General features: G+C 45.6%; 1 protein-coding gene across 1 annotated transcript; it reads left to right on the forward strand.

Annotated features, from left to right (window-relative positions):
• Nucleotides 1-870: 870 nt before the first annotated feature.
• On the forward strand, nt 871-14,091 carry LHX8 (LIM homeobox 8). The gene is made up of 9 exons (XM_071436999.1): nt 871-1,528; nt 3,266-3,427; nt 3,641-3,799; nt 6,559-6,680; nt 8,072-8,292; nt 8,852-8,955; nt 11,405-11,500; nt 12,559-12,742; nt 13,463-14,091. Exons 2-9 carry the CDS (start codon nt 3,347-3,349, stop codon nt 13,537-13,539), a joined length of 1,044 nt encoding a protein of 347 aa, XP_071293100.1. The 5' UTR covers nt 871-1,528; nt 3,266-3,346; the 3' UTR covers nt 13,540-14,091.
• The last annotated feature ends 1,346 nt before the right edge of the window (nt 14,092-15,437 follow it).

The raw sequence follows: 15,437 nt of genomic DNA on the forward strand, positions 1-15,437 counted from the left end.
CTTGGTGTCGGTGCCCGTTTTTCGTAAGCTGACCACAGTGGCGGTATTAATTTCTTACAGAACTTGTTTTAACGGGAGAACCGGTGTCGCTGAAGAAGACTCCAGAGAGAAGCACCCAGCCGCATGCACTTGCAGCCCGGTGCAATCTCTGATGAAGGAGTCCGTGTGCCAACACCCTTTCGTTAAAACAGCCCTAATTCTCCACGTTCAGTATTTTCTTCGTGCTGTACCGTATCGTCAAATATTTAATATCGTCAAATCTTTCCTATGTGCAACTGGTCAGCGCTCCCACCTACAAACATCCTGGTATAACTCTTGAGAGAGGGGAAGCAGAACGAGATACAGACCCTGTTGGAGGGTCCCGCTGGAGTCACCCGCTCTTCTCCACTCTCAGCCTCAGCAGGATCAGGCCAGGGCCACCCTGCCCGCCGCCGACAGGTTCCCCTTCCCTCCCGTCTCTGCCGAGACCGCGACGACCCGCCGAGGGGTCCTACCCGGCGCCCCAAAAGGGGACACATCCTTCCGATGTGCACAGAGACAGCAGTGGGAGAGCAGGGTGCACATGAGTCGGGAATTCTCTTGAGCCTGCGTGTCTGCCCGTTTCCATCTCTTCAGAAAACGATGCAGGAAATATTCACTAAAATGTCGAGGGCGTGTAATTTAAGCAATGAAGTTTAGACTGAGCTTCGGAGAGATGGGTGATAAAAGTGGACGGCCCAAAGTGTATCCCGCATAACCAAGCCCATATACTTCCCACGTCCGCCCCGTACACGTTATCGCGTTTCTGACCGCATCTCAGAAATAACGCCTCTCTCCAATTAGCTCGGCAAAACTGCTCACCTCTTGCGAAGCCCCTCCGGCCACAACAATAACCTGGATGTGCTGACGGACTGTTCTCTGGGCGCGTTTTCCTCCTGACTCCCCGAACCTCCCGCGCCCCGGGGCGGCCGACCCAGCCTGCGACTCCGCGCAGCCATCGGAGAGGCCCTGGGTGAGCCCGCCAAGCACCGCACCCCCGCAGCGCGTCCCCTGCCCCGCCTCCGCTGAGACCCTCGCACTGCGCGGGGCTGCTCCGAAGCCTCGGGGCGGGCGGAGAGACCGGGCGGCCAGTGCAGCCGCGCCCGCTCGTCACCTGGCGGAGCCGGCTCCGGACGCGGTGCGAAACGTGGAGATCTCCCGCACGCTGGTTTTCCTCCAGCACCGCAGTATGAATTACCACTGCTCGCAATCTCACGGTCGCCGCGGGAAATAACGCGCCGATAGACTTTGTTGATTCCTACCGCTGTATTTTCAGAGCGAAAAGGCGCATAGGAAGGGGATTGTTTCATAGAAATGTAACCCGCAGCCCTTCTCGGAGCGCGCACCAACCTCATTAATTATCTCGTTGAAGGTGCAGGAAAAACAAAGACGATCGACAGCCTTGACGCTGCTCCCGGCCGTGCCCGATCCGCCGCGACCGGGCTTACCACGGGCTCTCATCACGGTGGTCCGGCCTCGCCGCAACGCATCCCTCGGAGCCCCTCGCCAGGTGCTCATTTTCTGTCGTGCTACCTGCGACAGACGACAGTAGTGCTGTCCTGCCTCTGTCGGTCATGGATGGGGAGATCCGCGTGGGGGGCAGGATGGGGGCTCGGCAGGATCCGCGCTGGCCCTGCTCCGAGCCGAACGCTCCGCTCCGCCCCGCCGCGACCCGCGGGGCCGCCCGAGCACTCGGCCGCTGGCGCCCCGACCTGCACTGCTGCGGACAGGGAGCAGAGCCCAAGGGGGAGCCCTGCGGCGGGGGGGCCTTAGAGCGCGGCGGCGAGGTGCGGTTACCGGACGCCCTACGGGGCCGCAGCCCGTCGCCGGCGGGGCGGGTGCTCGGGCCGGATCGGGGCCGCATTTGCGTCGGAGTTTGAGCGAGCACACCGCGGGCCCTTGCGGGAGACCCCAGAAAGCCAGTTCCGGGTTAGCATAGGTGTTGGTCAGGGCTGGGCTGGTACTCCCAGGGGCCAGCGTTGTCCTTGTTCCCTGCCGGCGCTCGGTGCTCTGGACGCCGAGCCACGTCACGGCCATCCGAAAGCCCAAAGCCCTGCTTGCGTCGCTGAGACAGCGGTGTCAGGGACACCGAGACTGGATATCAGCGGGATTCTGCCCACGGTTAGATCGGTTAAAACCGCTAGACAAACGAGTAATTGACGGGACGTCCCGGCTTTACCGGAATTCGGCACAGCCGAGTTACGGTTTCACAAGATCGGGTCTCGGGATTTGAAACAACGATCATCTTTTTTAGCGGGAGACCAGTACGGGGCTTCTCCTTCCACACAGCTCCTTAAACGCAGAATTCCCTTTTATCAAATGCATCATGTTTAAAAAAGGAAGGGGCAATTTTCTCAGGCCACTTTACTAAGGCTCAACAGCACGTCCTGCATCCATGGTGAGACGAGGCTGAACCACAGAGGTGAGGGGAAAGATGGAAACTAAACGACAAGTTTAATTAAAAGCAGCTGGCTGGTTAAACACGTGGCTAGAAGTAGATACCCGGTTATTTATCTCACCTGCGAAGGACGAGCTACTGCTTTATTCTTCTCCAATGTTCCGAGAGCACAGCAATGGTGCTTAATGTGAGGGAACTCTGCAGACAGGATTTGTAATCGTAGAGAAAGGGCGCTCATAACCCACAGCCTCTCCACGGAGAGACGCCGGCTGGTTCTGCAGGTAGTGAGGGACAGTCGGCCGCCGCACCCTCTGTTCCTGGTGCCACCGGGACACCGGTGTTAATCAGCAGCACCTGTGGGAACTTAGAGCCGGAGGAGCGCTTCCATAGCTCAGGTCCTTCTATTTTAGCTAAATGAGAAAGGTTTTATTATGAGAGGTGGAAGTAGGAGATGAGGTAGAAAGACAGATGGAGGAGCTGTGAGTTTGAGCTACAGAATTCGCTTGGGCTTTGGGATTTAGGAGTGCGGGAAAATCGCTCATACTGGCTCTCGTTTTCCTTCGTGTCTATTTTCTTCGCTAACAGGGAGACGTAACCGGAACGTGTGCCTAGACTGGGGTGATCGGGGGAAGTTGAGGCAAAAGATTAAGACAAGTGAGGGGGTTCTTAGGGGGGTTGTTTTTTGTTGTTGTTTTGTTGGGGGGGTTCCGTGCCTCCTCCCCTCACTAAATCCGCACGGGCTCGCTAGTGGAGATAACGGCCCCGCCGCGCTGGAAGGCGGGTTCTGTGCAGGAGGTGAGGCCAGCGGGGCAGGTCCACCCACTTGAAAACAAAACTTTTTTCCTGCAGGCGCTGAGAGCAGAGACCGGCGCGGGGTCCCCGGAGCCGGCTCGCCGCCCGCCGGGGGCTGGTATGTGGTAGGGTAGGGCCATGTATTGGAAGAGTGACCCGATGTTCGTCTGCAGGCTGGAGGACAAGGACTTGCCCGCGCTCGGGGGCCCGGCGGAGAAGGTGCGCGGGCGGGGGGGGCGGCGCGGCTGGGGCGCCTGGTGCAGCTCGGCGGGTCTGTGGCCTCGGCCGTGGCGCTCCCGCCGGGTCCCGCGGACACCGCGGCCTCCACCAGGGTCCTGGCGGAACCCATAGGCATCGGTGGGCCAGACCGGGCCGGCGCGGGGCTCCTGGGCGTGGCGGGGCGCTGACCGTTGTCTCCCCGCGCTCCCGCAGGCCAGCCCTGCAGCAGCTGACGAGGACTCCTGCTCTTCCTCCGCTGCCCTGTCGCCCTCCTCATCGCCGCGGTGCATGGCCTCAGGCTCGGGCTGCGCCCCCGGCAAGTGCGTGTGCAGCAGCTGCGGCCTGGAGATTGTGGACAAGTACCTGCTCAAGGTAAGGGCGCCCGACCCGGAGCCCCCTTCGTCCGGCGACTTCCCTCACCGCTGAAGCCGGAGGGCGGCCTGCTTAGGCAGAGCCTACCCAGGTAGCCGGTAGTGCCCGGAGAGCCTCGGGGAACCGGGCGCGGTGGGATCCGGGGATACAGCCCTCCGGGTCGCCCTATCGCTACGGCTCAGCCCTCCCCTCCCCGGACGGCGGGGAGCTGCCGCGGACACGGGAGCGCGGAGTCCCAGCGCGTTCGTTCGCGGTGCTCGGGCCAGAGAAAGGACCCTAGCTGCTGTCGGTGTTTCGGGTGACGCTACTTGCTCTGGGCTGCGTGTCCCTGACGCACCGGGAGAAGCGGGGAAGTGAATGGAACGGGGGGTCCCGACCGCGGCGGTTCCTGCGCTGTCTCGGTCAGATGGCGGCGGCGCGACCTGCATTTTACTGACATAGGTCTGGGAGGAACGTCGTGAGTCTCAAAGCCAAAAATGCTTCTTGAGAAATGGAATAAGTTATTCTTGCAAAAGGTGGTTAACTAACATATTTGAAGGAAACGAGCTGCGTGCGTGCAGAGCTGTTCTCTTGTCTTAGCAATCAGAACCGAGTAAGATAATTTAAAAACAAATAAACAAAACCAAGTGGCTTTAAATATGAAGCGTTACTGTGGGGGGAGGTGTATGGGGGAAGTTTATTTGCTTTTTGTATTATAGCCGTTAAAATTATGCTGGGTCAGAGTTTTGCTGTCTTTCCTCTCAAAATTGAGAGTTACGATCATGGCAGAAGTCAGTTGATTCCATCAATCTTAGACGAAGTTGTTGTATAGTTGCAAATTGATAGTGGGTAACACCCCTGGAAGGACATCTGTGGTGTTGTTAAATCATCCGGTTAGGTCTTAGTTGAGGTGGGGAGGTCTAAGTAAAATGCCTACGGGAGCTAGTGTCCATTTAAAATGGAGCCGGTGCAGGAGCTGCCACGCATCCCTGGTTCGGGTCTCCCTTTCAGTAGCTTGGGCTGGCACAGAACAGGCGGGTGGACAAGGAACAAAACTGACTTGAACTCAATTCAGTTCTGTTAACTCCCGTGACGTTTTGGCAGCTTATTGATAGTTTACTGATCACTGCTGTCTCCTATCTGAACAACCAGGATAACGGGACTTCGAGCAAAAGACCTCTAAATTATTTAGCCTTGAGTTTAAATTAGCTGTTTCTGCTTCTTGTGTAGGCAGAGAGGAATCAATGCTGGTATGCTAGTGTCCAGCAGCAGCACACCTTTCAACTTCATCCCTGTCAACTGACAAACAGGAACACAGGCAAATGGCATTAAATGGGACAACCACAGAAGCTGCTGGTGTCCCGCTCTTTGGAAGGGCGTTGATCTCTGAAGAAGGGGTAGTTGGCTCTGAGTGGCTGGGATGTCAGCTCACGTTGCGCAGAGCTGCATGCCAGGGCTTGATGCAGACCTAGGGAGGCCCAGGGAGCCCTGGCACGGCAGGACTGGCTGCAGGGCAGGCTCAGTCTGGCTCAGCGCTGCCCCTCCACTCTGCGGCCTTTCTGAGAGGTGCCCGGGAGGGTGAGTTTGGTGACAGCTAGCAACTGCTATCAACAGTTTCACATATTGTGGTGTAAATTTGTCAGTATATAGGAAGGTGGCTGCCAACAAGGATAAGGGTTAGGAAAGCATTGGGCAAACTGCAATATTACAGCCTGAAGAATGACTGAAATGGGTGATCCCAGCATGGGTGTTGGAATCCATGCATTGCCTTCTCTGAGGTTTGTCTGGCCACGCTCTGATGAAAGGCACATTCCGGATTACCTCAAATCTGCTTTTCCATAGGGAATATATGGGCTGTTTGGTATGAGATGACAAATTGGCTCAGTGGGGAGAAAAAAATTAAACCGTAATCATTCTTTGGTTTTCAGAATTCCTCCTATACAGTATAGGATTATCTAGAGGGTTATTACTTAATTTTTGTGGTCACTGGAAATCTTGGGTTGTCAAATGATTTATTTAGCTGATGTGCAATGTTTGCGCAATTAAGAGTTCCTTTTATAGGAAAGTAGAAATTAAAACAATTGCTCTCATTTTATTTATTTTATATGCCCCAAAATGATATGTAAGTTTCCAAAAATGCTGATTTCTACTACATTCCATGACTATGTTTAGTTTTGCTAGGGACATACTAAAGAAATATTGAACTTGCTATTAAAACACCTGCTGCTGTTTTGAAACTCAGATGCCACTCACCAAATTTGCTTTAACAGAAACATGGCAAATGGAGGAGTGGTTCATGGTGTATTTCTATTTGACAGACCTTTTTCCCCTTCAATACTCATGTTTTAAAATTTTAAATAACTTTGCAACGTTTGTTTTTTGTTAGGCAGGAATTTGTGCAGACTAGGAAATAGAAATGTGTTAGTTAGTTGCCTTTCCAAGGTCACGTAAGGCCAAAATTTGCTCTCTTACTCTAATGCTATGAGAACAGAACTGGGCACAAAACACCTGCACGGAACTTGTATCTCTTGCTTCCTCTTCTACTGCTTTTAATTACAAACCCATGAAAGCTTATTCTGAAGACTTGAATCAAATTAGTTTACCTTCAATATATGTGCAGTTCTATAGGGAAAACATTTTGCATTCAAGATAATTTTTCTGTGAATCATGGTGCATATAACATTTGATCATTTCTGGAAAAATACCCAGGATCTGCAAATATAAAATGCAATATTGGTAGTACAGGTATTGAGAGGTGTTTTTTTGTTGTGTTTTTGCAGGTGAATGACCTCTGCTGGCATGTGCGCTGCCTCTCATGCAGCGTTTGCAGAACGTCCTTGGGAAGGCACACCAGCTGCTACATCAAAGATAAAGATATCTTCTGCAAACTTGATTATTTCAGGTATATCATACAGGAATATAATTTATCAGATAACTTGTTATACTTGCTTGTTTCTTTTCACTTCAGCCACAACTGAAATTCACTTGAGACTTTTTCATTTGTTAGGTTTATTTTCAGCAGTTTAAACTATGGCTTTTCTTGAGGAGGGACTTGGGGATCCCTAAGTCTGTGTAATGTGACCTCCTGCTAAGTCTCCAATCTGCCCTTTCCCTGTTGCACATAGCTGCTGTATTTATACCACCACTTACTCGTGTATGCATGGAGGGGAAAAAATGTCTAAGTCCCTGCTGCAGTTTGGTTGTAAAGCCATCCTGTGTGCAAAGAATCGTCCTTGGATAATGCTGGCTGAGAACGTAATGTAAAATTGAGATGATCTGTTTGGAGCAGTGCTTCACTGGTGTAGGGCTTAAGGCATCACAAGGAGCTGTAAAATCAACCCAGAATAAATCCCATTATATTTAAAAGAAGCTTTCAGCAATTATACTTTTCTGCGATCAGTTTGATTTAGAATGTGATTCCTTCAAAATTATAGGCCAATCTTGCAAGGAAGAATATTATTTGTGTTGGCAATGGAGTATTCAGGAGGCAGTCTTTGATCCAGAAAGCAGCAAAAATTGCTGCAGTTAATTTTGATGTGATTGCTAGTACTTCTCTAGTTTGATTGCTAGACCAAACTATTTGTGGGATTCTCAGCTCTGCAGTGAATAGATTGCATCCAGCTATGCAAGCTGAGTGCTGTAAACTTCTGAAAAAACTAAATTTATGGGACTTGAAAAAAGTTTGGGTCTGCAAAGATCTTGGGGACTAATTCTTATCTAAATAATCAACATGTTTTGGTGGCTACTTTCCTCTTCAAAGAGAAATTTTCTAGTGTAATAATGCAGATTTTCTAGTTTATTTAAAAATCATAGTGTGATGTGAATTGAGGAAATAAATATGAAGATGCAGGTTTTCCCCCGTCTGCTGAAGATGCTAAAGATTAGTAAAGGGGTAATCTAGCTAAATATATTAGTTCAGACTACTGCTAGAGTAATGTGAAATACATTTGAAAAACTGGAAGAATTTTCAAGAGTCTGCTGTTTCCATCTTTCAGCTTTTAAGAGTAATTATCTTTATAAAAGGAATAATGAGGAGCTATGAATTCATGTAGCAATTAAAATGCTTTGATTTTGCTCTTTGCCTTCTGAAAATACTAACCTCTGTATTTCAGTAGTGTCTTGCCTTAAGCTATCATATAGAAACTTGCTGATTTTCTTTTTTTTGCAATGCCAACGCAGTCATGCCGTGGGCTTCAGCTGCACTGCCACAACCTGGTCACCTCTAATCCTGTCGGAGCCTGGCTTTGCCCGAGCCGGGGTCTAAGTTTGCCCCGGTTGCCGTTCTCATTGCAGGCGCTACGGCACTCGCTGCTCCCGCTGCGGGCGGCACATCCACTCCACCGACTGGGTCCGGCGGGCTAAAGGGAACGTGTACCACCTGGCCTGCTTCGCCTGCTTCTCCTGCAAGAGGCAGCTCTCCACTGGAGAGGAGTTCGCTCTGGTCGAGGAGAAAGTCCTTTGCAGAGTACATTACGACTGCATGTTGGACAATTTGAAAAGAGAAGTTGAAAATGGTAACGTGCTGCTTAAGAACTGTGTTTGTGGTTCAGATTTAATTAAATTGTTGGGGTTTGCTCCATTTTCCATACTGGGAGATAATTGACTGGTTTTACTTAGACTGGAAGCACAGCTACTTGAATCAAAGTAATGGTAAATTATTTCATATTCAGGGGATTTTATTGTTTGTTTTGGTTTTGCAGTTTTGGTTTGGGTTGGGTTTTTTGTTTGGTTGTAGTTTTTTTGTTTTGTTTCAATGCTTTGGGTTTTTTTGTTTTTTGTTTTTTTTTTTAGTCTGCAGAACTTGCTTTGTATCCTAAGGAAAATAAAGTATCAGCATATCCTGTTGATAAAATATCATGTTAGATTTATTTCTTCCCTCACTTGCAAGGGAGTTGTCTAGGGCATAATGTGTTACGATGCTAGATCAATTGAATTTTGAATAGATTATGGGGTTTTTTTAAGCTGAAATTCAGCTGACCCCAACTACTGTTGGTTATTGTTGGAGAACAGTCTGACTTACGACAACATTGTGAATGTTTAGAAGGAAGTGTTGTTTTCTTTTTGATGTTTCAGGTAATGGGATTAGTGTGGAAGGAGCATTACTAACAGAACAAGATGTTAATCATCCAAAACCAGCAAAAAGAGCTCGGACCAGCTTCACAGCAGATCAGCTCCAGGTAGAGACAGTGCTAAAAACTTGTGTAGGTCAGGTTAATGCAGGACATGGGCGCTGAACCAATAGAAAATTTTATGCATACAGGGGGAAAGAAAAGCTTGAATGCTTTAAACTATTTCATAAACCATCAAGACACAGCATGTTTCTGGAAGTTTAACATGAAATAGTACTCTTCAAGCTCTTTATTTCCGTGGGGGAAGGTTGTAATTCTGAAGAGTGGAAACAAAAAAGATAGTTCTATTTGATTGCTCAATGAAATCTATTTAATCAGCCATTTACATCACTAAGCATAATAAAAACAAAATATTTTTTAGATTATGTAATGTGAAAAGTTGTACTGAAGATGGCTACTGTATGTGACTTCAAGACATTAATAGGATGGAAGTTGGAATTGTTGTAGTGCCTACATCTCCTCCACTTTCCAGGTTTCTTGTCTTTTTGTTGCCTTGACAAGAGTTAACTTCTACTGATACAGTCCAGAGCTACTTCAAACTCTAGATAACCACTTGAATTAGCTTTCTAGGGAAAAACTCTAAGATAAGGCCAGCTTCCAATGAAAGAGGGGATGGTGAGACAAGATTTAGAGGTTTTAACCTGTAGTGAGAAGGAAGTTGTGACTTTCTACCTAATCCTGGCTGTACATCCCTGCCTTCAGTTTAACAGGTCTTTGAATTTCTGGTAACAATGTGAGTTATTTTGTTGGCCTGTCCTCTAATAGTGAAAGCAGTTGAGAAACTCATCTTGAGGTGTAATAACATGTGAGGTGTTAAAGTAGTGCTATAAAAAAGGGCATGGAGTTCTTCAAAGCTTGGGCTCCTATTATAGTCGTGACTGGAGAGAGGAGGTGGTGTTAAAACACAAACCAAGCATATAAACAATAATCTAACTGGGTGCACAGGGCAAGGGCTCTGGACATTGAGCTTGAACTTCAGCAAAAGGGAACTTTTTCCCCCAGCAGAAGCTTCAAGGGAGATAAGACCAGCCATTAGGATGGGAACTGTATTCAGGGGTTCTTCCCAGCTCCTGTCATTCAAACTTCCATGTTCCCTTCTTTTCCTGTTTAAAGTAGATTGTAACATACTTGAGCAGGTGTTTGAGGTGTTACGGCATCTTGTTATTTCATGATACTTTCTATCTGCTTGTTGTACCTCTGTACCTGTCCTCGAGGCTGCTATAAAACTTTCCTTCCAACAAAAGAAACATTAGGATAAGTGACAGCATGTAATTACCTCACAAAGTACTTGTACAAAAGAATGTCCACACTTTTTTGATGGTTTTGTTCTTTAGCACCTCCCAGGACCTAAAAAGGCTCCAAGAATGCTGGAGAGGCAGTTTGGATAAAGGCCTGGAGTGATGGGACAAGGGGGAATGACTTCCACTGCCAGAGGGCAGGAATGGATGGGATATTGGGAATTAGGAATTGCTCCCTGGCAGGGTGGGCAGGCCCTGGCACAGGTGCCCAGAGCAGCTGGGGCTGCCCCTGGATCCCTGGCAGTGCCCAAGGCCAGGATGGACACTGGGACAGTGGGAGGGGTGGGAGGTGCCCATGGCATAGGATTGGAACAAGGTGAGCTTTTAAGGTTCCTTCCAACCCAAACCAGTCTGTGATTCTATGAAAAATTACAAAAGTAAATATTCTGAATCTTTAAAGAGGAAGCCAGGCAAAGTTTGATGGGTCAAAAATCTAAAAAACAAAATAATGCTTTGAAATTGCTGAAGATACCCTGCAGAAATCCATGAAGCCCTACTTTCATAAACTGGCTGAATCCTTAAAGCCTGTGAAAGTTTTCAGGATGCAGGCCAAATTGACATTTACTTCCTCAGAAAAAAGGTGTAATTTATATTCTTAAGAGAAGTGCTGACTACTTCAATTTTCTGTCAAAAGATGAGTAGCCAAACCATCAGAAAGGGCAGGTCAGCCACAGTGGAGCCTCTTTCTTGGGCTGGTGAAAGACAAAGAAAACAGAGCATTCCTGCATCCTCCATGGAGATGAAAAGAAGATCAATTACTCCATTTAACATAGGATGCAGATAGTGATTGACAAGTTCAGAGTGGTGGATCATGGCTCATGCTTTTTTTTTATGCTGTGGTCTGCTGCTATAGGTGTTTATTGAGCATATTTGAGTTGCTCTGCAGTAAATTTTCTCCTATAGTTCTTTTAATGCAGTCTTACAGAGGACTTCTTCCAGTTTTTACTAGTGCCAAGCAGAATGGATTTTCTCTAATTTCTGAGAAATGTCACAGCTCACTCAAGCATAGCAAGGACTTGTACTTTGGCTTTGGGAGACTTTTTTTTCTTTTTTTAATGTATTGCGTACTCTCTAGAGACTAGTGATCACAAAAAAAAGTTTCCTGAAGACAGGCAAGGAGTAGTACCATAGTCTGAAAATACTGTCAAATGTGGCTTTTGACACAAATGCTCCTACAATCTCATGTCTTGCCTTTTCAGGTTATGCAAGCACAGTTTGCTCAGGACAATAATCCAGATGCACAAACGCTTCAGAAACTGGCAGAAAGAACAGGCTTGAGCAGGCGTGTTATACAGGTAACAGTGTGAAGTTACTTGACTCACAGTCTGGTACTCATCCATTGGAAAGGTTCAACCAAATCTTTTTCTGAGGGTATTCTAACATGGAGAAAGATCCTAATCTCTTTTAACTTTGGACAACATCCTTAGTCAGGAATAGGTCTAGAACAAGCATCATAATTTGGAAAATTTGCTATATTCCTCTTGCACTCTGTGTGAAGGGATTAAATCTTCTCGGAAGAAACTTCTCAGCCTAAACAGTATAGAAACTGGTATTAATTTATTTCAAATATATATTTGACTGCAGTGGTCTGTTCTTAAGACCTGCACTCTTTTTGAAAGTGTCTGTGGTATGACATTAGGAACAAGTGAATATCTAGTCATTTGTTATAGAGAGCAGAGTTAAAATATGTACCCATGCCAACCAAAACTGAAACACAAACTCTGAATCCTTGCTTGAAGATGTCTCTCAGCAAAAATATGGATGCATTTTTTTTAAATCACATACAAAAATGTGATTTTAAAAATATAATACAAATTATATATTTATATGTTAATATAAATAAAAATTAATTTTGAGCTGCCTTGGCTCATTCTAGCCTGGAAGATTGACAGAGTGTTTCTATAGAAATGAGGTATCTGGCTGCTGCAATCAATCCTTAAAAAAAAAAAAAGGAAGTCTTTTCCATGTGAAAAGGCCAAGTGGATATTGTATGATTGTATGTGAAAGGTGCTTTGCTGCCAGCAGTTCCAGGCAGGGAGGAGACTGTCTGGGACGTGCTGGGTGGTGCGGTCCAAGTAGAGTGGGGCTACAGGCGATGTTGCTTGGCCTGGGAGATGCCCAGCCCCTCACTGCACCTGTCCCTGTCCTTGGTGGGCTTCTGGGTACTGAAGACGCATTCCTGACTTGACCACACTTGTATGTTTAGAATGGGTATTTTTCCATTTGGACTGTCAGCATTGTATCAAAGGCCAAATGAATTATGCAAACTCAGCTTAAGATAAACTCCAAGGCTGTTGTTGTGCTAGTATTGAATGTGCTCTATCAATGTGATGTATGTTTCCCTCTTTTTCAGGTGTGGTTTCAGAATTGCAGAGCGCGCCATAAGAAACATGTTAGTCCTAATCATTCATCCACTGCTCCTGTCACAGCAGTTCAGCCCTCCAGGTTGTCTCCACCCATGTTAGAAGAAATGGCATACTCTGCATATGTACCCCAGGATGGGACTATGCTCACTGCTCTGCACAGCTACATGGATGGTAGGTATAACAGCCTTGCTATTTTTCTCCTCATAAAAAAATGTTATCAGCTGTAGCAAAACCAGTTTACCTTTCTGATTAAAGAAACCTAATGGATATCAATACTGTAATTGCTATCTACACCTCATTAAGAAAGCAGTAGCCCTTCACTGCAACAGCATGGCTGAAGATCTGAGTATGAAGACCACTATTTGTGCTTCTTCTAGTCTATTAAAACAAGAAAAAGAAATTAAATACTTATTTAAACATCTACTTCACATATTTTAATAACACTTAATTTTAATGAGAACTGTTTGGCACCTGCTCCCTGGCTTCTGTCCCATGGACTGTGAGTATGCTCAATCCAGCAAATTCCCTGAAAGCTTCAGCTTTCCTCTCAGTAACACACAATGGGAGGGAGTGGGAGAGGCTGGTGGTCAAAAGTGCTTCAATCTTCATTTGTCTTATGACCCAGCAAGTCAACAACTTTGGGTCCTATTTGTGATTGGGAGGATTGTGAAGGTTTTGGGAGAACCAGGCTGAGCTGCATTTGTGGCCTGAGCTAGTTTTCCTCCAGAGCAGTGGTGTTAAGAGTGGCCAATTGGGGGAGGAGTGCAGATGCTGGGTTAGGAAAAACACAACATGCTGCAGGGTTGGGACAGTGAACTGTCATTACTAAGTGGATTTTAATCTTGTGCTATTTTCAATGAAGTTGACTGGTAAATGTTTCTGTTTTTGTAGCTCATTCACCTACAGCTCTTGGACTTCAGCCTTTGCTACCCCATTCAATGACACAGCTGCCACTAAGTCACACCTAATTCCTTTTCATCAGGGATCTAAACTATTAAAGATGTAACCTTAAGTCACAGTGTATTGAAAATATAATTGGAAAGATATTAATGTTAACTTTTTATTTAACACCCAGAGCATTTTCAAGAAAATTTTTGCCCAGGTATGTACATCTATTTAGCCTGCAAGACACTTTTATGGATTCTGCATAAGTAACTATTAATTGTTTACAAGCCTTATTAAACACCTTTTTGTATTGTCTGGAAGTAGTCTGCTCTAGTTATGTGTGTGTTAATTTATTTGTCATCAAAAGAGCACTTTGCCTAAAAGAAAGGACTGACAATTGTGCAAAATGTTTACAATTCTTTGTGAAATTGTAGTTTATCATTAGGTTTGTATTTGTAAGTTATTGTTAAAAGTATTACCTGTATTTGAGTTGTGTAGAGCCTATATGTTAAAGCTTATTTCTGTGAGTTTACAAAAATAAATTTTGGTTGCAAATATTTTCAAGAAGAACTAAATAAAGTTTCTGCTGTAGCATGCCAAGCAAAAATGTTGCTGTGTCTATGGCTGAACTGTGATCATTCGTCAAGTGCGTAAATTGAATCTTCAATTTTAAGAGAAAGTCCCTGGTATACTGAGGAGCATTACACTGAAGTCCTTCAGGAGGGCTCATATCTATTTCCATTGATAGTAAAAATAATTTAATGGACTTATATGGATCTTGAAACACTCCAAACATGTGCTATACAAGTGGGTACATGCAAAGCAGTGCTGTTTCTGAGGATGCACACCTGGAGGGGGAGGGAAACTGGGTACATGTGGACAGATTTTAATCTGTGACTTGGCAAGTGGAGAACCTGAAGTCACATCTGCTTTAACGTTTTGAATCTTTCTTACTTCAGCTTTTGTTTTCTTCCATGTTTTTGTCTTGTGATTTTGTTAAGCAGGGCAATAAATAAGAGGCAATACTTGAATAGTCTGCTTTTTAAAAGTAAAATCTAGTTTGGCATTTTAACTGACCCCAATATCAAACTGCAGATGAACAATGACTGGAATTCAGTCAAATGCACTACAGTGCATGGTGGTTAGAGCTGTCAATGTGCCAAGACTTACTAGTAGAGCATGTTTTGATATACTAATTTGATGCATAAAGGTTGCTACAAATTCAACAGGTTTTTGTCTTCAAAGCCTAGTTCCCTTAAATGACTTAAGACCATTAGATCTCCCTTGCTCACTTAAACTTTATTTGCATCAGAAGGAAACCATATTTTGATAGGGTGTATGTGTCCATATCCCTTTTTTTTCCTCTCCCAACTATGCATTAGTGTCTACTCTGTGAAATTCCTCAATGGTGCTGGTCAAACCATTTCAATTTGGAAAAGGTAGTGTTCTCTGTTGATGACTTTTGTGAGGAGAAATTTGATGGCAAGCTCTGAATTAATAAAGTTCTGTAAGCTACATGCTGGCACTGTTTTAAGTGCTGCTCATAGATGTCTGAGCTAATCTGAGTAGCCAAAACAATCTCCAGCGGTTTAAGGCTTTTATTACCCTGCCTTTTTTTAAACTTTTGTTTTCACAAAACACTCAAAATTTGGGCTGTAGTGGAACTTGACTGACCTTACATTTTATTTGAGCACACATAACTTCTAAATTAAATGCCATGGGTAGAATATGGAATTCCAGATGCCATTTTCAGTACCTAAGCTAGCTCCGGATATTTGCATGCTACCAAAGTACATGTGTAGCAGTAGACAAGCTACTTTTTGTTCATTTGTCTGATATGCTCAAGTTTTACCAGTTAAATGCTAAATAACGTTAATTTAGATGTTAACATAAATTGGTAATTTGAAATGCAACGTGGGCACTTGTGCTGAGCCCCTTTAAGGAAAAGTAATTATTCAGTCTTATTTAAAGAACTGAGTAG

This window comes from Agelaius tricolor, unplaced genomic scaffold (genome assembly GCF_023055355.1).
Source record: "Agelaius tricolor isolate 1412-34295 unplaced genomic scaffold, bAgeTri1.0.p SCAF_11, whole genome shotgun sequence".
Classification (NCBI taxonomy): domain Eukaryota; kingdom Metazoa; phylum Chordata; class Aves; order Passeriformes; family Icteridae; genus Agelaius; species Agelaius tricolor.

Excerpts from the sequence above, each read along its gene's own strand:
- LHX8 (XM_071436999.1), top strand. The coding sequence starts at position 3,347 with ATGTATTGGAAGAGTGACCCGATGTTCGTCTGCAGGCTGGAGGACAAG. Across the intron at positions 3,428-3,640 it reads TCGGGGGCCCGGCGGAGAAG|GCCAGCCCTGCAGCAGCTGA; the intron begins GTGCGCGGGCGG and ends GCGCTCCCGCAG. Across the intron at positions 3,800-6,558 it reads TGGACAAGTACCTGCTCAAG|GTGAATGACCTCTGCTGGCA; the intron begins GTAAGGGCGCCC and ends GTGTTTTTGCAG.